Source organism: Cibotium barometz, chromosome 46 (genome assembly GCF_041138505.1).
Source record: "Cibotium barometz isolate CiBa-2024 chromosome 46, ASM4113850v1, whole genome shotgun sequence".
In the NCBI taxonomy this organism is placed as follows: domain Eukaryota; kingdom Viridiplantae; phylum Streptophyta; class Polypodiopsida; order Cyatheales; family Cibotiaceae; genus Cibotium; species Cibotium barometz.
The window spans coordinates 22,300,839-22,325,993 of NC_141091.1; the positions used below are offsets into that span (position 1 = coordinate 22,300,839).

The 25,155-nt window shown below is 44.8% G+C and overlaps 1 protein-coding gene across 4 annotated transcripts in view; it reads right to left on the reverse strand.

The window, feature by feature from the left end:
- PMS1 (DNA mismatch repair protein) overlaps positions 1 to 25,155 on the reverse strand; it is a 76,169-nt gene that overhangs the window by 39,569 nt on the left and 11,445 nt on the right. For all 4 annotated transcript variants that reach the window (XR_015263620.1, XM_086783853.1, XM_086783854.1 and 1 more), the window contains exons 2-9: positions 19,723 to 19,978; positions 19,290 to 19,613; positions 18,019 to 19,197; positions 17,645 to 17,925; positions 17,390 to 17,519; positions 16,644 to 16,712; positions 16,365 to 16,438; positions 16,123 to 16,188 (exon numbers count right to left, since the gene is read on the reverse strand). Coding sequence is in view for 3 of the 4 variants with exons in the window: in XM_086783853.1 (XP_086639979.1) it covers positions 16,123 to 16,188; positions 16,365 to 16,438; positions 16,644 to 16,712; positions 17,390 to 17,519; positions 17,645 to 17,925; positions 18,019 to 19,197; positions 19,290 to 19,613; positions 19,723 to 19,953 (2,354 nt within the window). In the remaining variant the exon portion in view is untranslated. The remainder of the gene's footprint in view (positions 1 to 16,122; positions 16,189 to 16,364; positions 16,439 to 16,643; positions 16,713 to 17,389; positions 17,520 to 17,644; positions 17,926 to 18,018; positions 19,198 to 19,289; positions 19,614 to 19,722; positions 19,979 to 25,155) is intronic.

A 25,155-nucleotide genomic window follows, 5' to 3' on the forward strand; every position in this document is an offset into this window, starting at 1 on the left:
GTGTTGCGGGCCTCCCCCCCCTATCCTATTAGGTTAGGGAGGCCCGCATGACGGGCTATTAGCTCAGCGGTAGAGCGCGCCCCTGATAATCGCGCCGTTGCGCCTGGGCTGTGAAGGCTTTTATACACACGGGTAGTCTAATGTGCCCATCGGCGCCTGACCCGAAGATGCGTATCATCCAAGGAACGTTAGCATGGCGTACTCTTTCCATTCTTGACTAGACTGGGTCTCAGGACCAAACTACTCTTCAAGAATAGATAGATGAGGCGATTCAGGTGAGATCTCATGGGGATTCAACCTCCCATTCACTCGTAGGATTCGGGCGATCCGGGGAGGACCGATTACCGCTAACAGATCCCCCCTTCTCGAGAATCTATACATTCCTTATCAGTGTATAGATGGCTATCTCTCGAGCACAAGCTGATAAACTTCAAGCTAGATGTGAAAGACGGAGCACCTGATAACGCATATTCACGGACCAGGAACTACGGGATCACCCTTCTTATTCTAGGGTGACGGAGGGATCATACTATACGAGCCTTTTCTGCTTCCCTTGAAGGTCCATAGAAGCAGCAATCGATGGAACTTATACGGGTAGGGATCCAAGTCCTAGAAAGACTCCCCGGAGAGGCGAGGATATTGGACCTAGACATAGGAAGAATGCCTGATGGAAGAGACTCCCCAGTATTCGACCCAACCGACTAATCGGCTATTCCAAATAGCCTCCAATTCTATGTAACGAGATGTCTTTGTTCATTCTTTCAATGATAGGAAGAGCAGGTTCGAAGAAGGATCCTAGAGTGTACAGGGTTGAGCATCGAGGGTCTCTCGACGCCTTTCTCTCTCTCTTCCATCGAAGTATCTTTCCAGAAACTCGCCGTTAGCAAGGAAAAAGCTGTTTTATTGACTTCGCCACTTTGGCAGGGCGGATAAACCAGTTTCGGGCCACTTAGTTAGTCGAGGCTGTAAGGTTGCCCCGCCCGCCAGTGCAGAAAATTTCGGTTATAGAATGGCCGGTCTTTTTCACTTGCTTCTGATCAGGGACTACAGCCTGTGCCTGCTTTTTGTAAGCCCGTTCCTGTTGGTCGAATGCCCGGTCTCGGCAGCTCTGCGATTTGGCTTGATCGCTCTGCAAGTGATTGCGCTTGAGTCGTGGTTCCGGGGGAATCTTTCTCCGCCAGGTCGAATGAAGGCTTGGTATTTTCTAGTGATTGAATCAGATCGTTGCCTCCTCCATTCGTCGAAGTGGCTGAAACCCGTCGACTGGCTGAAGCGGTCGAGTTTTCCGCCATGGACTTCTCCCTCTCTTGCATCAAGGTCAACCGCTTTCAAGATTGTCGATCTCTCGCTCTTGCTTGATGGTCAACCGCTTTCACCGGCAAGAGGTTACGCAGCTGCATCTATTGATGAGTGCAAGCTCGGATTCTGGAAATGGACCGGACCTAAAGGCAAGCGTAGCGAAAGGCTTCCCCGAAGGAAGCCTGAGCGAAGCGATCACCTTTCAATTATCCTTAAAGAAGCGATCAACGCTAAGCAGCAGCTTCGAGAATACGAAGCAAAGCCTCGATTACCACAGCTGCAGCTTTGAGAATACGATACGATCAGCGATAATCCAGGCATCCCTGCTAGGATCGCCTCGCTCGCAATCCTGAAGTGAGAAGGTTCTTAGTGTTGACACAGGTTTACCTCTTGCAGACACAGATCTACTTCTTAATACTGAATATTCTCTGCATCAAATCCATCAGTGCCTCGCGCAATTCGATCGCGAGAAAAAAGGCAGCGGTTTCCCCACATGAGCCCTACTTATGCCCGGACTACCCTTATTACTTGTGAATGTAGTATTGTTCTACAATTCCCTCTGAACGAACCTGGATCGGAATGGGTAGAGGGCAAAAGCGTGACGGAAAGGGAGCTTGCAGGGATGGGCTTCTCCAACATCCCCTGGCAAAACCAATCTAGCCCTCACTGAAGGCTCGCAGGTCGAGGTCATTTTCAACGAAACATACCCGCCAACCCGGTTAAATATTGATCCCCTATAGTGATAGGGTGCAATGAAGTTGATGGCATTTCCGTACAATATTCTGGTGCTGATTCCAGCATTTCCATACAATATTCCGGTGCTGGTTCCAACATTTCTGGTTCTAGCATTCCCGGTTCCGGTAAGGAAACCCTTCCCTCTTGAGCAAATACTATGTTTCCGATCTCCCAATCCCTTCATTTGTCCTCGGCTTGGGATCCCTCACACTCTATTGCTACGAGTGTGCTTGCCCAAAGGGCAATCACATGCCACGTTTATCCGTCCAGCCGGGCCTGGGAAGGATGGAACGCAAGAATTGCCCGGATATTTGAAGCCTTTTCTTGTAGGGAGGAATGCGCAGAATGAATCTATTTAAGCAGGGATGGAAGACACAGCGGCGAGGTAAACTTCTGTTTTGTTTTACCCCTAGGCTCCAATCAAAAGGACGCTACCTAAAGTGAGTTTAAAAGCCATATAAATATTTTGTGATATCAAAAATAAGTTGATTTGAACCCGTGTTGCACTAAGTTACTCACGGAAGTATGCATACACTTTAGAAACGTTTCGGGATAAACACCCATCCGAATGGGTAGAGTCAGAAATCCGGCATTCAAGCTGTAAACTTAGTCCAATGGGACAGAATAAAACTATTCTCTTTGCTTACTTCAGATGCGTAGCCTGGCAAAGTGCTCTCCGAACCGGGCCGGATAGTTTCCTTTCACTCGGCTCACCCACCTGAACTCCCGGCGCACGGGTTTAGATACCCGAACTGCGGAGCTAGAGATCTTTTTTGAATCTAGTAACCATTTCTTTCATTTTGCCAAATGTCGTTTTGGCAACATTTTGCCTTTCAGCATATTTTTCGATAATGTTTTCAACAAAGTGTTTCATAACTCTTATTCTCTTGAGCTTATACGCATAAGCGTATTTAAAGGCGGCAACATCAATATCGCGCACCACTTCCTGCATGTACAATATGAATTTATCGATCCCCTCGATCTCTATCAGTAATTTTTGCCAGTCTTTTTTCGTTCCTTCGCCAGGTGAACCCGGAGACGTACAAAAAGATCTGGGCGGCATTAGCCGCCAAGGACTGGCGAAATTACAAAAGGATCTGGGCGGCATTAGTCGCCAAGGACTGGCCAAATCGGAATAGCGAAATTCTTAAGCCATCTCCATCGGTTCGGAAACCACACGTTTCTCCGAATCATCGTGACGTACTTCCACGTATCCACTTAAAGGAAAGTCTTTTCATAATGAGTGACCCTCGAAACCGTAATCGGTTAATATACGGCGTAAATCAGGATAACTGGAGGAATGTAAACCAAACGTATCCCACACTTCTCGCTCCCACCGGCCGGCTGATGGAGATATACTGATTACCGAACTTGCAGAAGTGATCTCATCTACACCGATTCGTACACGAATGCATGAGTTATATCGAATGCTTGGTGAGTTATGGACTACTCCGAATCTTCGTTCTTGAGAGGGATAATCAACTCCGCGAATATCGATCGAAATTCCGAGACGTGTATTGGTATGATACCTCAAAAACCACAATAATTGGAATGGATAGTCCGGAGTGGCGCATAATACGCTTTCTTTCTTTGATGTTCGAAATCTATGTATCCGTTTGGGAACCAATGGAACAATAGCAAATTGTTCAAGTGGACTGCAAGCCATGAGAAATTGAAGGGTTTCATAAAAATGCGCTGAGCATTGGTTCTTGGTAATCATGGCTGTTTAAGAAGTGAAGGGAGGTTCGGAGAATATTAAAGACAAGTTTGAAGAATCAATATCAGAAACCGATGAGTAAATCTAGTTTATAGGTAGAAAGAAAAAAAGGTATTAACCAATATGAATACTATTGATAGAAATGAGTTCAATACCGAGACGCAGGGTCGATTATCTGCTTGGTCCTTGTCTTAATTTCTTGTTGAATAGTTGAGTGAAGTTACTTAAACACCCTACCTCGGTTAGGGCACTTACCAATTTAGGGGGGTAAATGTTTGAATTTTTCACGGTCTTGAATTTTGGCAAGAAGGTGTGTCTGTTGCTTGATTCTCGTCTCATACGGAAGGGTCAATCTTCCCTTGCACATGGCCATGGGATCTAATGTTATATTTTCATGATGTTCTTGTGAATCCTCTGTAAAGGAATTAATCTTTGTAAAGCAAGCCATAGCATTTTGAGATAGCTTTTAGAAAAGCTAATCCTCTATAAAGGAATTAAGCTTTGTAAAGCAAGCTGTAGCATTTTGAGATAGCTTTTAGAAAAGCTAATCTTAGCTTTAGGCTAATATATATAAGACTTTTTGGTCTTCTATTGTAAGAGAGAAATTGAAAAGATAGAAAGCTAATGGAGAAGTAATTCATTTATGATGTTCCGTGACAGAGAGATTCCGGGTCTGTTATTTTTTTCAGCTTGGCTATGTGCTAGCTTGAAGCGTTTTGAGGCCTTAAAGCTCGAAGGTACTCGTAAAGCAAAGCAAGAGAAGCGCAACGATGCAGGCGACTATCTGAAAATGAAGAAGCAACAACACTAATGTAGCATGAGAGTAGATGGACGGCGAGAAGCAAGTTGCCGTGCTGTTGGGCTCTGTGTGATCCCCCAATGTGAAAACTAATCACTCTTATATAAGTCATTTTTGACAATAAGACTATAAGACTGTAGCCTTGTGTGGCAGGGCAACCACAGCTCTCTAATTGGGTAGGTCTTTGTGGCTAATTGTGCTACGCGATTGGCAACCGTTTCTGTGGTATTTCCGTGCAGATTTTGGGGCTTGGCCTCTCCACAGCCATTTTGAATATCTTTTATATATCCTTAAAATATAGAATTGCTTTTTGCTTGGTTAAGATAACAAGAAAGGAATCATGCTACGGAAAATAACAAGAAGGTTATTGTAAACCGGCCTCGGTCTTCAAACAAAACCAAAGGGCGCTGCAAAAACAGACTTGCACACAAAACGCTTCAACACCTTTGAAGACCTAGAAAAGGAAATCAAACAGGGGGAGCTACAGTGCTCCTACAAACAGTACACGGACACCGATTCACCCCAAAACGCAGTGGCGCCCCTTGCGGTATTTCTTTGATTGATTATAAGAGAGATTTGATTACAATAAGCCTGGAAACTCAGCCGTCACAGTAGAACTCCTGAAGCCTGCAAAGACCCTACATCATCGCTTCTTGTTCACTCGGCATCCACAAACAAGTCCAGCTATTGTTCACATCAAAAGACTCTTTCACATTGAGTCCTACATACAGAAGCTTTCTCCCATGATCAGGGCTGCCACAACCATCCATAGCCTCTCATCCTATGAACAACATCACAGCTCTTGCATCACAACGATGACTCCAAACTGTTTCCCAAAAGAGAACTCGCATCACAGCACAGCATACCATACAGTCGACACACCTTACCAACCCTCTCTACCTTCCAAGGGTACTATCCATCTCAATCATGGATTCCGGAACCCCTGTCCAATCAGCAACAAGGTATACCAAACATGTGTCCATTCCTGTACCCACTGCCTGCATGTGACCTATCTCCTGGAGAAACCAAAAACACATGTTTCCTCGAGAAACCTACGACCTGTTTCCGCATGAAACCCTTAAGCATGTTTCCCCTTGAAACCTTTGTCCTATTTCCACATAGAAGCATACATAGCACCATTCAAAGACAGTGCCAACAACGGCATACATCCAGTGACCTATTCCCTCATGAAACATCTGGAAATATAAATATGCCCACAACTCTAGGTTCCTCTGTTCCTTTCAAGCAGGAAGAAAGCAATCTGCTCTATGAACATGCACCCATGCAAGCTTGCATCACTTCCATGCCAAGAAACACATCCAGGTGGCCTGTACTTACAGCCAACCAAAACAGCCCATAAACAGTCCCTGGAATCCACTCTCCAAGCTGCCAAACCCCTCCTCCCAAAAGAGACAGAGAAAGAAAGAACAGCGCATGGGCCAAGAGGTAAAGATATAGAGAGAGAGGGGGGAGAGAGAAAAGGGAATGGGGATCTTGCACAGTACACCACAACAGGCCACGTCCCCTTTCAGGAATTTATTCAGGAACAATCCACGGCATGCTGGCCAAGATCAATACAATCAATTAATACAAAACAAACAAATATGTCGATGTCGATGTCGATGTCGAGGTACGAGATCTCTGATGCTGTGCACACCACGGGGATGACCCACAAGTATCTCTCACCGGGGTAGTACCAAATCCAAATATCCAAATCCAAATCCAATGAATCCAAATCCAAATCCAAGTCCAAGTCCAAGTCTAGATCCAAGTTCAAGTCCAAGTTTCAAATCCAAATCCAAGTCCAAGTCTAGATCCAAGTCCAAATCCAAGTCTGGATCCAAATCCAAGTCCAAGTTCCATAACCAAGTTCCATGTTCATGTCCAAGCTTCATGCCCAACCTATATGTCCAAGTTCCATGTTTATATCCAAGGCTCCAAGCTTCATGTTCCATGTCCAAGCTCTATGCCCAAGTTCTCCATATCCAAGCTCTATGTCCAAGTCCAAGAAACACTCGCTCATCCCATGAGTAATATTCACAACTCCTATAGCCTTGTCCATGAAGAAAACCATAGAAAAGCTCTTTCTCGCAAGAAAATTGATACAGAACCTGTTTTAATGGCTTTCCGGCGATAAAAATATCCAAAAAGCAGTTTTTAGGGTTTTTGGAGCAATTTTAGGGTTTTTGAAAATTCTGCCCGTACAGTTCCGTACACGTGTTCGTATCGCCCATGCATATGCCCATACAAGTCTAGGGCTAACCGAACATCTGAAAAGCAAGTTGGAGAAGGTGTTGATGGCGAAGAAGAAGCTCTCCATGATCATAATAATGCCCACACACACTCCACGATCGCCTTCATTCTTCAATGATCTTATTCATGGTACTACAAGAGAAGTCCAATCCTTTTTATACTTGTAAGAGACCCTACTTTTTGCCAAAAAGCCTTCATGCTTTTGCTTTGCCTTTTTATGCTTTGCTTTTCTCTTTTGCCTTTGCTTTTGCTCTTTTTACTTTTATTACTAAAAACTTAACTTTTGGTGCTTTGCTTTTCTGGCCTTAGAGTTGCTTTTGAGAAAGCGCCTTTTAGCTTTTTGGTCCGGCTCAGACTCCTCTTTCCATTGGTGCCCTTGGCTCGCGGTCAACCCTATTTGACTTTTGCTTTTTCTTGCTTTTTGACCAAAAATGGTGCTTTTTCGTAATCAAACCTTATGGACCCTGTCCCCATGTCTTCTTGCACCTATCTGGTGTCTGGGCATGGATTTCATCATGTGAAATAGAGCTAGGAGGACCAAATAGTTTACATCGCAGTTGTCCTCAATTGCGGACCGCAAGTGTTCCAAGTATGTCCATATCTTCCAAGTATATCCGTGTCTTCCAAGTACATGAAGTACTTCCATATGTTTGAAGGTACATCATGTACATCCATGTGTTTTAAGATACATCAAGTACATCCATATGTTGCAAGGTACTAGCTTTTCTTTGACCGATGTCCTTGTTCTTGATGGTACATCTTCATGGCCTGTCACATGTGTTAGATAAAATAAATGCATACTTACCTCTTGCAAAAACTAGAGACAAGCTAGTCAACAAACAAGTATGCATCATTCGCATCTACTGGGTATTCCAGGTACTAGCCAGGTAGTCTGGAGGCCAATGGACTATCACATGCCATAAAGCCAAGCATTGTCCACACATCAAAAACAGCACACAAAGTCAAAGAAATTCAAACATACATCAATATGCAGTGCACAAGTAATGATCCTCCTGTTCATGGATTGTCTTATCTGGTTTCATCGAAACCATGCTGAGCCATCTCGCCACTAGGACCGCTCAGACTATCCTCAAGGTCATCTGGTCACTAGGACCACCCGAGAGTTCATCAATAGTCATCTGGGCCATCTGATTGCATTGATTGCCCGACTATGAAATCCAATACAGTCATCTGGGCCATCTGGTCGCAATGACCGCCCGACTACGAAATCCAATTCAGTCATCTGGGCCATCAGGTCGCAATGACCGCCCGACTACGAAATCCAATACAGTCATCTGGGCCATCTGGTCACAATGACCGCCTGACTGCGCAATCCAATACAGTCATCTGGGCCATCTGGTCGCAATGACTGCCCAACTGCGAAATCCAATACAGTCATTTGGGCCATCTGGTTGCAATGACTGCCTGACTGCGAAGTCCAATATATCTGGCATCGTTGCCGTCCAATGGGTCATCTGGCATCGTTGCCACCCATATACAAATCTCATTCTAGCATCGTTGCTGTCCAATGGGTCATTTGGCATTGTTGCCTCCCATATACAAATCTTGCTGCTTGGGCTATAGGGCATCGTTGCCACCCAAACTAGATCATGTCCAAGTAACCATTATAAGCAAAATAACGGTCAGTTCCAGTCCAATATATATATGTATATACAATGAAGAAATCTAGAGGCACAATCCCTCCCTCTTGAATCTGTCTTGATCGCAAGACGTCCATATCTGTACTTCAAAAACATCTGAACCAACCACTTCCTCGTAAGCTCGAAGTATATCTGGATAGTTCTTGAAGTACTTCCCTGGCATCCATTTCACATCCTTCGAATAATTCTCGAAGTCCAAGAGAAACTTTTTGATCTCTGTCTTTTCTCTTTTTCTCACAGAATGAAACACAATCTGTTCTAGCTCTTCCACCCTTGGTGGATCCTCCAAAACAGGCTCCTCTGGGGGTAACCTATACATGGCTTCAATAAACTGTCATGGAAGGTATTATGTGTCCTCCAATGATTTGAAAGGTCCAACCGATGATCTTCTTAGTAATCTGAAAGGTCCATATATCATCATTCCCTGACTTTGGCAATCCAAAGATAAAATCCATAGCAATACTCTTCCATAGAACATTCAATGGGTGCAATAATCCTGCTAGCTTTTGTTGGTCAAACTTGTCCTTCTGATAAACCAAACATTCTCGAACATATAACTAAATGTTTTTTCTCATACAAGGCCAATAAAAGTAGCTTTCCAAAGCTTGAGTTGTAGTCAGTATGCTTCTTTGCACTGCGTAAGGTGGAGCATGGCTTTTTTTTGTTCACTTTTGGCCTCAAATCCTATGTGTCACATAAACGGTTTTGCATCATAAGAAAAACCCTTTTTGATGACATAGAAAGTCACCAAATCTTTATTCTATAATCTGTTCCAAAACATCTTTGACGTCTTCTCTGGTAGCATAAAGATCCTTCATCAAAATGAAATCCATAGGGTAACCCATAGAAACCTCATGGCTCAGAGCTCTCTAAGATAATGCATCTGCTATCTTCTTGTCTTTGACGTTCATAGGCCACAGCATGGCCTTTCTGGTTCAAGACTGCTCCAATGCAAGCTCATCATGTTAAACCACAAAAAAGGTCGAGAATATCCAACACTGGTCCTTTGCTAGCATAAAGTCTCAATGCTTCAAAAGGATTCTGTTTCAGCTTTGGTTCACAAAGATCCCATCGCTTTATTTGTCGAAACATGCAATGGGCTAAGCACCACTACAAACCATTTGTCGAACTTCCTTGCATGATGTCAATCTAATGATCTTCCGATCTCTTCGATCTAGCGGCCATCTTGCATATCATTACAACTAGCACTGACATGTATGACATATTACACCCCCCCCCTCACCACAGGATGGAGCTGACTAGGAGCATGCCTGCATTGAGCATCGTTGTATCACCCTGGCATATAGTTGTGCATTTACCCCAGTAGTGCTCCATCCTTATATATGTACATACATCCTAACCTCACAGTAGCAGTTTTCTTCCGCTTGTTGTATTGTGCACTGAGCACCATCTAATACTCAGAGATACCACATAAATTGTACATGGTTTTGTCTCATAGGCCAGTTCTCTTTGGCCTGAGAGAGACGTTAATACAATCTTTCTTTCTTTCTTTCTTTGCCTTCCTTTCCCTTACCTGTTCTGAGGAAACTACATCTGAAAGAGTAGGCCTAGGAGCAGCTTCCTTGTCTCCTCCATGATAAATAGAGCGGGTAGCTCTAGATCCTCCTGCAATGGTGACTTCTTTGGCCCGAAGATAGGATTTAGCAGCTTCAACTCCTTCGGCTTCGGTGGCTCGATCCTTCATGAAATCTTCAAACATTTGAGCCCTTCTTTGGTCCCGTTCCCTCTTGGTTCTCCACGCAAGGGATTCTTCGTATCTGACAAATTGTCTGAACTACTGAAAGTCATGGTACTCTTCTCAAGACATGGCTGCGGTCTCATGAGTAATGGATCAACGACCCTGGTTCTTATCCCGAAGTCCTGGATCGGCCTGATAGTTATTCCCTTCATAAGACCCGTGGTCTCCCTTTGCTCTCTCGACATGGCTCTATCACCCCAAGAAAGTTTCTTCAAGAGAAATCCTACTCTGATACCACTGTAAGCCCAGTGGGGCATGCAGTGATAGACTCAACCACGTGTCCAAGAGGTAAAGATATAGAGAGAGAGGGGGGAGAGAAAAGGGGAACAGTACACCACAACAGGCCACGTCCTTTCAGGAATTTATTCAGGAACAATCCACGGCATGCTGGCTAGGCAATTAATACAAAACAAACAAATATGTCAATGTAGGATATCCAAGTCAATGTCGATGTCGATGTCGATGTCGATGTCGAGGCACGAGATCTCTGATGCTGTGCACACCACGGGGATGACCCACAAGTATCTCTCACCGGGCTAGTACCAAATCCAAATCCAATGAATCCAAGTCCAATGAATCCAAATATCTAAATCCAAGTCCAATGAATCCAAATCCAAATCCAAGTCCAAGTCCAAGTCCAAGTCCAAATCCAAATCCAAGTCCAAGTCCAAGTTTCAGATCCAAATCCAAGTCCAAGTCTAGATCCAAGTCCAAATCCAAGTTGAGATCCAAATCCAAGTCCAAGTTCCATGTTCATGTCCAAGCTTCATGCCCAACCTATATGTCCAAGTTCCATGTTTATGTCCAAGGCTTCAAGCTTCATGTTCCATGTCCAAGCTCTATGCCTAAGTTCTCCATATCCAAGCTCTATGTCCAAGTCCAAGAACAACTCACTCATCCCATGAGTAATCTCCACAACTCCTATAGCCTTTGTCCATGAAGAAAACCATCGAAAATCAATTTCTCGCAAGAAAATTGATATAAAATCTGTTTTAATGGTTTTTGGGCGATAAAAATATCCAAAAAGCAGTTTTTAGGGTTTTTGGAGCAGTTTTAGGGTTTCTAAAATTTTTAGGGTTTTTGATATTTCTGCCCATACAGTTCCGTACATGTCCGTACAGATCCGTACATGCGTTCGTATCGCCCATGCATATGCCCATACAAGTCTAGGACTAATCATACATCTGAAAAGCAAGTTGGAGAAGGTATTGATGGCGCTCTCCATGATCATAATGATGCCCACACATACACTCCACGATCTCCTTCATTCTTCAATGATCTTGTTCATGGTACTACAAGAGAAGTCCAATCCTTTTTATACTTGTAAGAGACCCTGCTTTTTGCCAAAAAGCCTTCATGCTTTGCTTTGCCTTTTTATGCTTTGCTTTTCTCTTTTGCCTTTGCTTTTGCTCTTTTTACTTTTATTAATAAAATATTACTTAACTTTTGGTGCTTTGCTTTTCTGGCTTTAAGGCCTTGCTTTTTGGCCTTAGAGTTGCTTTTTGAGAAAGCGCCTTTTAGCTTTTTGGTCCGGCTCAAACTCCTCTTTCCATTGGTGCCCTTGGCTCGCGGTCAACCCTGTTTGACTTTTTGCTTTTTCTTGCTTTTTGACCAAGAATGGTGCTTTTTCGTAATCGAACCTTATGGAGCCTATCCCCATGTCTTCTTGCACCTGTCTGGTGTCCGGGCATGGATTTCATCATGTGAAATAGAGCTAGAAGGACCAAATAGTTACAAGGTTGTTGTCCAACCCGACGCTCCCTGCCAGTCCTCAAAGAGAGAGAAAGCGTGCTCAATCCAACCCCGCCTCCTAGCAAGAGAGAGAGAGACATGGCAGTTCAGCCCGCCGGTCTGTTGCACAAAAGAAAGGGCCTTGTGTGTGCTGCTACCCAACTTGTAGCAAGAGAGGGAGAGAGAAGCCCATGGATGAGCCTGCTGTCCAACTGGACTCTGCGCTCCCTGCTCAGCTCTCCTTTTCCTGCAGCCCAGCCCACCAGCTCCCGACTTGTAGCAAGAGAGGGAGAGAGAAGCCCGTGGATAAGCCTGCTGTCCAACTGGACTCTGCGCTCCCTGCTTAGCTCTCCTTTTCCTGCAGCCCAGCCCACCAGCTCCCTCATGAGAAAGAAGAAGAAGAAGGCATGTAATGGCACCAGAATACAATAATACCTCAGAAAGTGTATGAATACATGCACAATAGAGTTCAATCCATATATCTATGAACCAAACCAACTCTAGGACTGCTCGCAAGACTTATACCCCCCATAGAGTCTCGAAGAGTTAGCTCAAGTTACCGCAATCTTTGAGTTCAACCAAACCATGCTAGTCCAAAGGAGACCAGCTCCACAAATAGCATCATCTCAATATCCAATTGACCAATCCTGTAGTCAAGAACAACCAGAACCATATGACAAAGATCAATGTCCCAATCTTCCTCAGTCATACATTAGTTCCAAAGGCAAAAACCATCTCTGTTAACCATAGGTGTAGACAGAGTTATCCATAGTTGCAGTTATAGTTCATGGTGCGGCCGACAGTGAACCATACCCAACTGTACCATCTCATGTGGCTAGTACACAATATCATAGAAGTCCCATAAGTAGATGTACTGTCAGCTATCAGTACCTTCAGGTGAATACAAAGATGTCACCAAGCGACTCCTAGATGAGAACTGAGCCTGTCTGTAACAAGGGAGCAGAGGTGCTACCCCCCTCTTGAGCATCAGGCAATGCTCCAGACCCCAGCTCTGCTGAACCTAAATGAGCCGTAGCAAGAGTCGGCTCCAACTCAAAGGCATCAAGATAAAGGTGCAATACCTAAGGTGAATCTCTTGTTCCTGGCCGACTACTTCTTGTCCTTGGTGTCTTTTCTCCTGAGCTTCGTCTTCAGCTTTTACTCTTCACCTCATACAGGCAAAGACACACAGTCCTGTACTGCCTCCTGCACTTCCTTTTCACTTCCCACATGTTGAAACTTTTGATGCGACTCTCATGAGACAACCACGAGCTCGCCCCCTTAGAAAAGTTGGCGATTGTCCCGACCACAGCAACCACGGGCTCGCCTCCTTGAGAAAGTCGATGATGTCTCGGCAACGGAACCTTGTAAACCGGCCTCGGTCTTCAAACAAAACCAAAGGGCGCTGCAAAAACAAACTTGCACACAAAACACTTCAACACCAAGAAAAGGAAAACAAACAAGAGGAGCTAGAGTGCTCCTCCAAACAGCACACGGACACCGATTGGCCCCAAAACACAGTGGCGTCCCTTGCGGTATTTCTTTAATTGATTATAAGAGAGATTTGATTACAATAAGGCTGGAAACTCAGCCATCACAGTAGAACTCCTGAAGCCTGCAAAGACCCTACATCATGGCTTCTTGTTCACTTGGCATCCACAAACAAGTCCAGCTATTGTTCACATCAAAAGACTCTTTCACATTGAGTCTTGCATACAGAAGCTTTCTCCCATGATCAGGGCTGCCACAACCATCCATGATTGAGATGGATAGTACCCTTGGAAGGCAGAGAGGGTTGGTACAGGTGTGTCGACTGTATGGTATGCTGTGCTGTGATGCGAGTTCTCTTTCACATTGAGTCTTGCATACAGAAGCTTTCTCCCATGATCAGGGCTGCCACAACCATCCATAGCCCCTCACCCTATGAACAGCATCACACCCTGACACATCCAGTGCTTCTGCATCACAACGACGACTCCAAACTATTTCCCAAAAGAGAACTCGCATCACAGCACAGCATACCATACAGTCGACACACCTGTACCAACCCTCTCTGCCTTCCAAGGGTACTATCCATCTCAATCATGGATTCCCGAACCCCTGTCCAATCAGCAGCAAGGCTGTACCAAACATCTGTCCATTCCTACCAAAAACACATGTTTCCTTGAGAAACCTACAACCTGTTTCCACATGAAACCCTTAGGCCTGTTTCCCCTTGAAACCTTGGTCCTGTTTCCACACAGAACCATACATAGCACCATTCAAAGATAGTGCCAACAACGGCATACATCCAGTGACATGTACCCTCATGAAACGTCTGGTGGAAACATAAATACGCCCACAACTGTAAGTCCCTCTGTTCCTTTCAAGCGGAAGAAAGCAATCTGCTCTATGAACATGCACCCATGCGAGCTTGCATCACTTCCATGCCATGAAACACACCCAGGTGGCCTGTACTGGCAGCCAACCAAAACAGCCCATAAACAGTCCTTGGAATCCACTCTCCAAGCTGCCAAACCCCTCCTCCCAAAAGAGAGAGAGAAAGAAAGAAAAGCGCATGGGCAAGGCTGCTGTCCAACCCGGTGCTCCCTGCTGTCCAGCCCTGCCAATCCTCAAAGAGAGAGAAAGCGTGCTCAATCCAGCCCCGCTTCCTAGCAAGAGAGAGAGAGAGAGATGGCAGTTCAGCCCGCCAGTCTGTTGCACAAAAGAAAGGGCCCTGTGTGTGCTGCCACCCGACTTGTAGCAAGAGAGGGAGAGAGAAGCCCGTGGATGAGCCTACTGTCCAGCTGGACTCCGCGCTCCCTGCTCAGCTCTCCTTTTCCTGCAGCCCAGCCCGCCAGCTCCCTCATGAGAAAGAAGAAGAAGGCTTGTACATGCTATTCTGCCCCGCCTGCTTTTCACCAAGAAAAAGGCCTCTCTCTGCAGCCGCCAGCCCCTCCATAAGCGTGTGTGCCCCCTCAGCATGCAGTCCAGTCCTCCGTGTGCCAAGCGAAAGAGGGAGAGTGGGTAAGCCTGCTGAGCTGTGCGCTGCCCTGCAGTCTGCCCGCCTGTGCTCCCTGGTGACCAGCCATCGAAGAGAAAGCACCCCAAGTCCAACATTGTGCTGCCTTCCACGCGTGGGAGAGAGAGAGCAGTCCCACCTTGCGCTTTCAACACACACACACACCCCCCCTCCCAGTCGCCAAAAAGCACACACACACACACGTGTAGATGCAGCCCACTCCTCCAAAAAGAGCATAGGCCCCTAATATAGCTTATGGGCCACGATTTCTTTCAAAAAGGGGAGTTCTTTAATTTTTAAAGGTTTTAAACCTTTGTCCCCTTCCCCCCACATGGGGTTGCAAAAGGACCTTATTAAATGCCTAGAGTCATCTTTGACCCCAATAGCTGAACCAATCTGTCCATGAAATTATTGCCCCAAACTGGTGCCATTCACATTGTCCACCATGTCCCCATGCACATTTGCAAACTGTCAAGAGAAAAACACAGGGTCATGACAGTTATCATACCCCGAAACGCAAACAAAGGCACTTGGTGGAGGCCTGTTTTGTTCCAGGAGGAAATCGACTTGGCACAAGGCTCTTGGAGGTGCTAACACACATCAAGGATTGCTCTTGCTTACCAGGTCACATGACGTGGGGAACATTCTCTCTTTTCGAGATTCCCTCACAACATCTCGCAAGCCCTTTGCAATAAGACTGAATCAATGTCACTTGTTTCCTTAATCGGAGTAATCGCACCCCTTTTTGGAGCTTATCATACTCCTCGCAGGCTCAATTCACGAAGTACTTGGTATTCAGTCACAAGAAGGCATTGAAAATGGCCCTCCCACCAGGGTGCATTAAATAGACATCCAAAAGAAGTTTGAGGTGCAAGACTAAAATTTCCATAAATAGGCTAATTTGAGGTTTTGGGGTCTGGATGGATAGGCCAAATTGTGGAACCTTGCAGTTAAGCCTGCTCATGTGACATGAACACTCACTGGGATCCCAGGAAGGGGAACAATATCTCCGTAGTTTTCTTTTGATATCCGTACCTTAAAAAAGACAAGTTCTGACATCAAACAAAACTACAAGATACACTTTTTGTTTCATCAATTCAGTTCCCTTTTTTGATACATGTTCAGCAATGAGTCATTTAAAAGACAGAAAACAAAAGTTTATCCGACCTGAAAGTCTCAATGTGTGTCATGACAATCACCTCTTCGACAGCAGAGAAGTCCAAAGGCAAAGGCCTGAACATTTTCAAAAAAAAATAGGTACTCTATGTAGAACTTCCTTTTAAAATAAAAATTTCCTTTTCATGAACCCTATACCTCATTTTAATCAAAAATATTCTTGGTCATTTGAAACATCAATGTTGTGGACCCTGTCACATAAGAAACACACAAAGAAATCCAACCAGTCTAACCTAAGGAGAGGTTGACGATTCAAAACTGTGGTTTTTGAAAGCCGCTCGAAATTGTATTTCTCATCTGATGCATGCTGCAAATTTGCACAAAATTTTAAAAAATATTAAAAGCGGGACTCGTTATGTGAGGCTCTTATATGTACTTATGTATAAACATAAAAACATGCATGCATACACGCATATAGCACATGCGTGCACATACAAAATAGCAAACTATGCCGTGTCATTAGATAGCTTACACACACTAACCTGGTCATTAGAAAGTTTACACACACTAACCTGGTCAATGATAAATAGGTCTCCATTGAGCTTCGCTAAAATAAACCCAAGATTGAACTGTCCTAGCACCTGAAGAAACAAAAGAGAAAACAGTTATTCCTAATGCCTACATTTGGCTAGTCTAAGCCCTGCTACTCATAATCCAGCCTTAACCAAGCCTAGCCACCCATGTACTAATCCACATACCCTTGACGTGATGTCACAAAACCCCTTTCCAACACCCTTAGGCTCTGATCCTCAACAAGGAATATTTTCTCTCCTGCCAGGCCATACTACTCAAATGCTCATGGCTATGCACCCTTTGATTGTGTGCAGCTCAATAGCAGTCATCATTGCAGACTGTGAGAGGTGCACTCTATGATCTTCCCGGCTGGAAGGGTAGGAGCAGTTGCAGGGAAATCGTCTTATACATATAGAGCAGAGAAAGACTGCTACAAAAATACTTTGGTTCTACTACCACCAAGTACATAGCCCAACCAGAATTCTCCTTTGCCAATGGGGTGAAGGAAGAGCTCTCTTTGCCTAAAAGATTCAGCTTCGCAGTGGTTCTCTATCACAAATGGCAAGAAGAAGCTAATGCAAGAGGGAAACCTACAAACAAACCTATCTAACATGCATCCATCAAGCAAGCAAGATTAAATAGCATACTCACAAGTGTTCTATTACAAGGGCAGAAGGGTGAAAATTCAAAGAGCAAGCAAGAACTTGTCTATGAACTAACCATTGTGGAAAAAAATGACTTAAACCTTCATATTTTTGAAATCAGCTTTGTTGAACGTTCTCTCCAGCTCCCTTGTTGCAGCAGCAAGTGCTTCCTCTTTGCCTGGTTCCCCGTTTGCGGCACATTCTACCCCCATTGATGCAGCATAAAAAGGCCTGCTTCCAAACAGCACGCTTTGAGAAATGTGTAGCATTATGAATGGCAAAGCAAGAACAAACAAGAGGTTAGACGTAATTATGGCACTAATCGAGAGGGTTAGTTCATAAATGACTACATGTACCTTTTTTTCCTTGGTGGTTTTGCTGGGTTCAAGTAATCTTTGTAACTTACTAAGCCCTTCTCAAATCTTGAGCGAAGCTTTTTGAGGTCAAATCCTACACTGGAAGCAGCTGCAATTGGCTCTGTTTCACTGATAGGAGTGGTTGAACGCTCATCTACAACCTCTGTCACCATATCACTGCATTCTCGCAGTACAGATGCATCACTAGCTACAGCTGATGTGGCAAGCAGAGAACAAGAAGATTGATTGGCACCAGCTTTTCTCTCCGTTTGCACTTCAGCCTTCATCAACACACGATATTTCAAAACCTCAAAGATCTAACCAAAATAAGAAGCCTTAAGAATTTCCATGTACATGGTCACCTTGTTACTTACTTTGAAATTCACTTCATTAGCCATGTTGCCATCTTGTTTATTGCAGCATGATGATGTGTTTTCCCTCCCGCCACAAGTACTGCTTCTGGGATCAGATACAATATCTTCAGAGCATGAATTGATCGGCCCAATGGATGAACTGCAGCGTCTAAACCTATGTACATCTGTGTTCTCCTTGGTGTCATGAGGTGACAGCAACCATTTCTTTAGCAGCGGCTCTTCACTTAAAAGAGGTGTCTCCTCTGCTTGCCTCTTAGCATGCGTGACGAATCCAGTTAGCTTGGATTGAACAACCTTCTGCTGCAAAGAGGAAACTTGCTGCTTACTCCCCAGTCTGCTACCAACTTTACAGTCTCTCTCTTTGCTAGTCGAGATGCTGCTCAAGCTGGCTGATACCACAGAAGCATTACATTGAAATGAATCGAGATGAGCTCGAGAAGCACTGGGATTGGTGGATTTTTGACAAGTGGCAGCACCCAGGTCCACGTCTGCATCCGTTGTATCTGTCCTGGGCCCCTCCAAGGAATCGAGATCCTCATCGTCCTCTGAAAGATCTACCTGAACCTCCTTCAGAGAAGCCGTACCTAGAGAAAACTCTTCAGCGAGGCATTTCTGAGTTTCAAACTCACGCAGTTCTACAGCCATTGAGTTCTCTTTCTCCAAAACTGTGGACCCCAGCTTATGCACAGCAAAAGTGTACTTCTCAGGTGCATAAACACTCTCTAAAGACTCCTTAAGTGCTACTAGAAGATCGTTCTCTGCATGGAGAAAGACCTTGCGCTTGTCAGGAGTGACATTCACATCATATGTTGAGGTTGGGAGGATGAAGTTCAAGATGGCCATGGGATACTGTTGGGAGTTGAAAGACCTATACAGCTCGTTGAGCACCTTGCCAACCTTAGGAAGCTCAACTGGGCGGCTATTAATGTAAAAGAACTGTCGGTCTCCAGAGGCCCGGCCAGATCCAGAACCTGGTTTGGATATAAAGCCCTCAATCCGACAATCGTTTCCAACCAAAAGGTCCACCAGCTCCAAGCAAGATGCTATCTTGGTGCCAAAAACAGTTATAATGTTGTCCTTGATTGAGCTGGTCCCTTGAGTCTTCAGAATTACTGTCCGGGTTTTCCCGGTCAAGTGTGTACAGACCAGCCGAACATTTTTGGCCATCAATGCATACGCCTAGAAACCAAAACAAATCATAATGTTAGTAATATAGAGATTGATACAGCCAGACCAGTTGACTAAAGCATGACTCTAATAGGGCTTCTTACATGTAGAACGGCAAGAAGCCGGCTATACTCCCGCCGTATGTTTTTGTTGAACTCTTTGTGTCGGACGGGCAGGGACATAAACAATTTGCTCACAGTAACAGTTGTCCCAACCGGGCGGGCTTCACTGTTTTGCAAGATAATGGACCCCGAATGATCAAATTGCAGTTGAGTAGCAATAGGCTCATTCTTAGTCCTTGTGACCACACTTAGATCTCCTAGAGCACACAGCGAGCTCAAGGCCTCCCCTCTGAATCCAAAGGATGACAACGACTGCAGGTCGGCAAACTCAGAGATTTTCGAGGTGTGATATTTTAGTGTCAAAGCCTGCTCAGTGGGGAAAAAAATACATCATTTGCAACTGGCCAACCAGGGGTGAAAGCCCACCCCATAGTGCAGTAAAATAGATATACTTATGGTTACTTCAGTTACACACCTGGTAGTTCTCAGGGGATACCCCGCAACCATTGTCTGCCACTTCAAAGCTCTCGGCCCCGTAGTCTTTCAGCTTGATCTCAATGCTAGTGGCCCCCGCATCCAGACTGTTCTCCACAAGCTCTTTCACTGCCATTGCTAGATCAAGTATTACTTGACCCGAACATATCCTATGCACTGAGGCTTTGTCAATGGGCTTGATAAGTGCCGCTTCTTTTTTGGTTTCCACCATTGATTAGAAAATTGTTTTAGAATCCCTACAACATTGTGGATAAAAATCAAAAACAGATGTAACAAAACCAAAAGCCTCTATACTTTTTTTAAAAGAAAACAAGAGTCAATTTGTTTATTGTACATGCACTTTATCACTTTGCCACAGCAACCTACCTAGAGTGCCTACTTCCTCTTGCTTGAGCCAGAAAAAATCTACGACTAAAGAACCCTTTGTTCAAATAGCAGAGCCAGGTGGGTCTTCAGCCCCAACTTTTGTGCAATGCCACAAGCATGCATGCAAAGTCAAGGCTCTAGTACTCACAAACACATATAGTGTACATATATAATTATGCAAATCACACACACACACACACTTTTTTTTTTAGTAATGATATATTACTAGTGGGAAACCTCAATACGAGGTGAAAACCCACAAAGAAATATGCATTGTACAATGATGAGTCCTAAAAGGACCCATACTAGAGTTCCTCGGAAACAGTCAAAGAAAAACGAGAGTCTACAAATCAATATCCTGGCTCGCATAACAACAATGCAATGTTTGTCGCAAGGAGAGCCTAAAGAAGGAGAAGGTGTCTGACATATGCTGTCCGAACATGAATTGGTTCCGGCTAGTCCAAATTGTCCACAGAGCCCAGAACCGTACCCAAGAGAAGAACGCAGCATAAGGCCAGAGCGCAAAGTTGTCAGCACTCCAAATATCCAAAATTGTTTTCCAAAAAAGTGTGCAAGAAATCTAAGGCGCAAGCAAGCTGAAACCCTATCCAGAAGCAGTCTGGAATGTGGACAGGACCAAAGAAGGTGCAACACCACAACGGCGGCATGATGAGGGACAGATACACCATGAGTGCGAAGCACACCCACTAGGAGAACTCCAAGCATGCATCTCTAAAGAAACAAGCATTCTTTCAATGGCAAACCGCTCCTCCAAATCCCTCTTAAACATTTCCTCCACCATAGTAATGGTTTTTGTAAGTGCCACAGATCGTTACATACATGCATAATCCAAGGCAATGGCTATAGCCTCACATATAAATTGTTAGCCGATATAATATCCAAAGATAACCCAAAACTTTCCAGTTAACCAAACGGTCATGCATACAAAGCGGTGATATTGGTGTATAGGGGGACAACAACTCATAGATCTCACGCCATGAAGGTCTATAATGCATACCCAATTCAAAACTACGTCGAGCCATATGGAAGGACTTAATGTTTCCAACCTGGTCCACCACATCATGGATCTCAATTATGCCCTTTTTTGCCAAAAGAAAGCTTTCCTTGGCTGTGTGAAAGCCAATGGGCGGACAAGAGCGGCAGTCCAATGTACGCTTTCAGCCCTTAGCGAACTCCCTTGCACCATGTCACAGCCATTCCATGTTACATGTTGTAAAACTTTCTTCCAATCTTGAATAAGGTGCGTGTTGTATGGGCAGCTAGGTATCTTTCCAACAAAACGATCAAAAACAACCTCCCAATGTGTAGTGGTCCAGTCACCAAAGGCCAAGGATCTCATTTTAACACACATGACTGCCAACATCCGTGACCAAGGCTGCCTCTGTGCTGCAAAATCTGACAACAAAGTAGCTTTTTGTGCAAGGACATGTATATGTATGTTGAGGATGTTCAATCCACCATGCATACGGGGAGTACATATCTTTGCCATTGACAATAGCCTGAGTGCTTTCTTATGGTGTTCTGATTTCCAAAAGAACTCTAATATTTCCGAAATAAAGGCATCAGTCTGGTTTTCACAGTCACCACACAGACCACCAAGCACTTAAGTGGCTCCCGACGATGCCAAGTGCCCAGTGGAGTGCTCAGCACACTAGACAGGGTCAGCTCTTCCAACAAGTTGGAGGAATGATTAAGTACATCCCTGGTCAGCATAACCCAGTAGAGCAGATGTTCTTAGTAGAAAGACCAACATCCCGACCAGTCAGGAGTCTACCATTCTCAACATCTCTGGAAAAGACTTAGAAGATCAGTATGTCGATTTCGCAGAGTTTGGTACTCAACCTAGTTTGGCCCTCAATTTTGAGCCTGGCCATTATTCAATTCACAGATAGGCATGTAAGTTTAGACGAGATATCCACTTCAAGGAAGGGGATTGGGTCTCTCAGTGCATCATGAAACAAAGATTGAAACAAGTGGGCAAACATTGTCCCAAGCTTTCATTCCATAGTTTTGGCCCTTTTCCAATAGTCAAAAAGTTAAGTGATGTCTCCATGAAGTTAAAGTTGCCTACCAGTTGGACAATGCATGATGTTTTCCATGTTTCTTGGCTAAAACCATATGTTGGTCCAGAAGTGTTTGATGTTTCAGATGAACAGCAGCCACACGTGGTAGACGAAGCAGAAGTTATTGAGCCTGAGCAGATCCTTCTTCATCGATGGAAACATGGTTCCGGTCGACGGATACGTCAACTCTACACGAAATTCCGAGATCGAGGCACCCACGAAGCCGTATGGCTCGACGAGGAGTTCTTCCAAGAGTACCCCCAGTTGTTGGCGGACTACTTGGAAGCCATGAACCTGCCGCCAAGCTAAGCAGGAGGGAATGTCACATGCACTCTGCACTCAGTGCATGGTGACAAACTGGCTCATCATCAGCAGTGCAACAGTTGTACAGTATTAGAACCCAGTAGGATGATATTTGTCGTACGACGCCGTGACCCAATTGTACATCCTCAGTCCTGGATAAGTCAGGCACGAGCTACGTAGGTCATTCCTCAGCCTTAGCGGGTCAGTCAGTCAGTCAAGTCCCTTAATCCACTTGGACAGAATCATTCATGCATGTAGAGTCAGTAGAAGCCTTAGGGTTTGCAGCTCAGAAAGCACTCTGCATCCTGCATAATATGCATTCACATGCCTGTGCATCATTTAGAACATCCCAGAAGCCTTAGGGAATTTACTTTGGATTTATCTGGTGGTATTTTTCCCATATTTTCTGGTATTTATTTAGCATTTATTATCATTTATAAATATAAACTTTATTAAATAAATGACCAACCAACTTGACCAACCTCTAGTTAGTATAAATAGGCTTGCATAGGGCTTAGTTTCTCATTCAGTCTTCAGTGTGCTAAGAGCTTTCCTCCTCAGCCCTAGGAGTTCCCTTGCCTTCAGCACTAGACTAGTCTCATCCAGCCCTTGGAGTGCTTGAGTTTGCTTCAGCCAACCTTGGTTCTCCAATGCATGCATCTTCAGCAGCCCTACAGCCATAAGCGCATCAGATCAGCCCCAAATCAGCATAAGATACCTGCGTTTTCTGCATGTGAACAGTCGCCTGCTTTCAACATCTATTCAGGCCAGAATTCAGTCTACAGCCCTGCGTTTTCTGTCCAGCATCAGCATTCAGCTTGCGTTTTTTGTCCAGCATCAGCATTCAGCCTGCGTTTCAGTCCAGCATCATCCCTACAGGTCTGCGTTTCAGTCTACAGCACTTCTCAGCCCTGAATCATCAGTTTACATCAGTATCCAGCCTTCAGTACATCATCCAGTCATACACCAGCCCTCTGGTGAAGGTAACACAGCATTCATAAGCATTTACAGCATTCTAACATAGCTTAGAACAGTCCACCATCTCCTTTTCTCAGCCTCAGGTGTGCAGCCCTTCCTCATGCCCTTGGGAAGAGTGCATAGGCTCGAGATCAGTTCATCATGGTGTTTCTACAGCCGTGTACAGTTCAGCCAAGCTTCCGATCCTCCAAGATCTTGTGTTTGGCTTATCAACAGTCCACAGTGATTCTCTCTAAAGAAATAAAGCAAATACTATCTCGTTATCGGGATAGGGGGCCCTTCAGTGGGTAATTTGGGACCCACTCTAGTGTACAGTTCTCAAATCCCTCTCTCTCGTATCTCTTTAAAGTTTGAAGTATTAAACTGGATTGCTAAACCCACAAAACTCAGGATACAGAAGACGGTGTGAGCATTTGTGTGACAGGATCTTCCAATACAAAGACTTCCGCTGCATATCACAGAGGCCCTGCTGCACAAGACAACGCCAGGCAATGCGTGGAGCACGAAAGATTTCTTGCGGATTTAGACACAAGAGCAACACCAGTGGCTTCCACGAGTCATCCTCCCGAGAGGATGAACTTCAATAAGTATAATGGTAAACTCAACCCCACAACCCTTTATTCCTGGTTGCATCAATTTGAAGCTTATTTTGTTGCAGTTAGAAAGAATAATACTGACAGAGTGATCTTGGCTAGTTGGTATTTGGAAGGTGAGACCATTCCTTGGTGGACCCAGTGGGCTCATGCCCAAACCAGACTAGGTATGTCGACTTATGTCTGGGACGAGTTTATCCTCGATCTTAAGCGGCGAGTTTAGGGGGACGCGTCAAAACGCGCAACCAGTCCTACAGTTTGCCAATAAGATTTCGAACTTATGTTTGCAATTGGGCATATCTGACAAGGACAAGAAAGGACACATCCTTTATGGCCTTGACACACAAACCCAGTGGGAGGTGCGTATGTTTCAACTAGCCACCTTCGAGGATGCACTCTCGCATGCACAGAATGTAGAAATGTAGTACAATGGTAGAAAGCCCAAGACTTCCCAGCCTTCCACGCCCAAGCACCCACCTCGGGGGGAAAAAGACCAGAACCAGACAGAGTCTTCACCAATATAGAGCACGGTAGCCTCTAGCTCCAAGAACTCGACTAATGCGCCCAAGTTTACTCCAGACCAAAAAGCTCAGGCCCTCAAGACCAACGGGAACCTCAATGTAGAGGAGACAACTCAGTACAAGAAGGAGGGTAGGTGTTTCTTTTGTCACACAAAAGAACACACTTCTAAGGATTGTCCAAAGAAAACTACCACTCCACAGACGACCACCCCAGCCTCCACAGCTTCCGTGGTGAGCCCAATCCCCACACAAACACAGTCCCTAGTTCTTCGGTTGGTGCAATCGTTAGCCAAGAGCTCGAAGATGAGCAGAAGAGCGTCCAAGACCAGGAGTATGAGCGCAATGAATTGCTCAAGACCTTTGGCTACATAGGTGGCCAAAGAGTCGTTGTCTTGTTTGACAACGGCAGCACGGATGATGTGATCATGGAATAGGCCACTCGGCAAGCCCGTTTCGTCTTGACTTCAGTAGACAAGAAGGTTGAGGAAGTTGGCATAGGAATGACGATGAGTCTCAAGTTTGAAGCTCGGGGTGCAAAATTAGTGATTCAGGGTATAGAGTTTGTTAC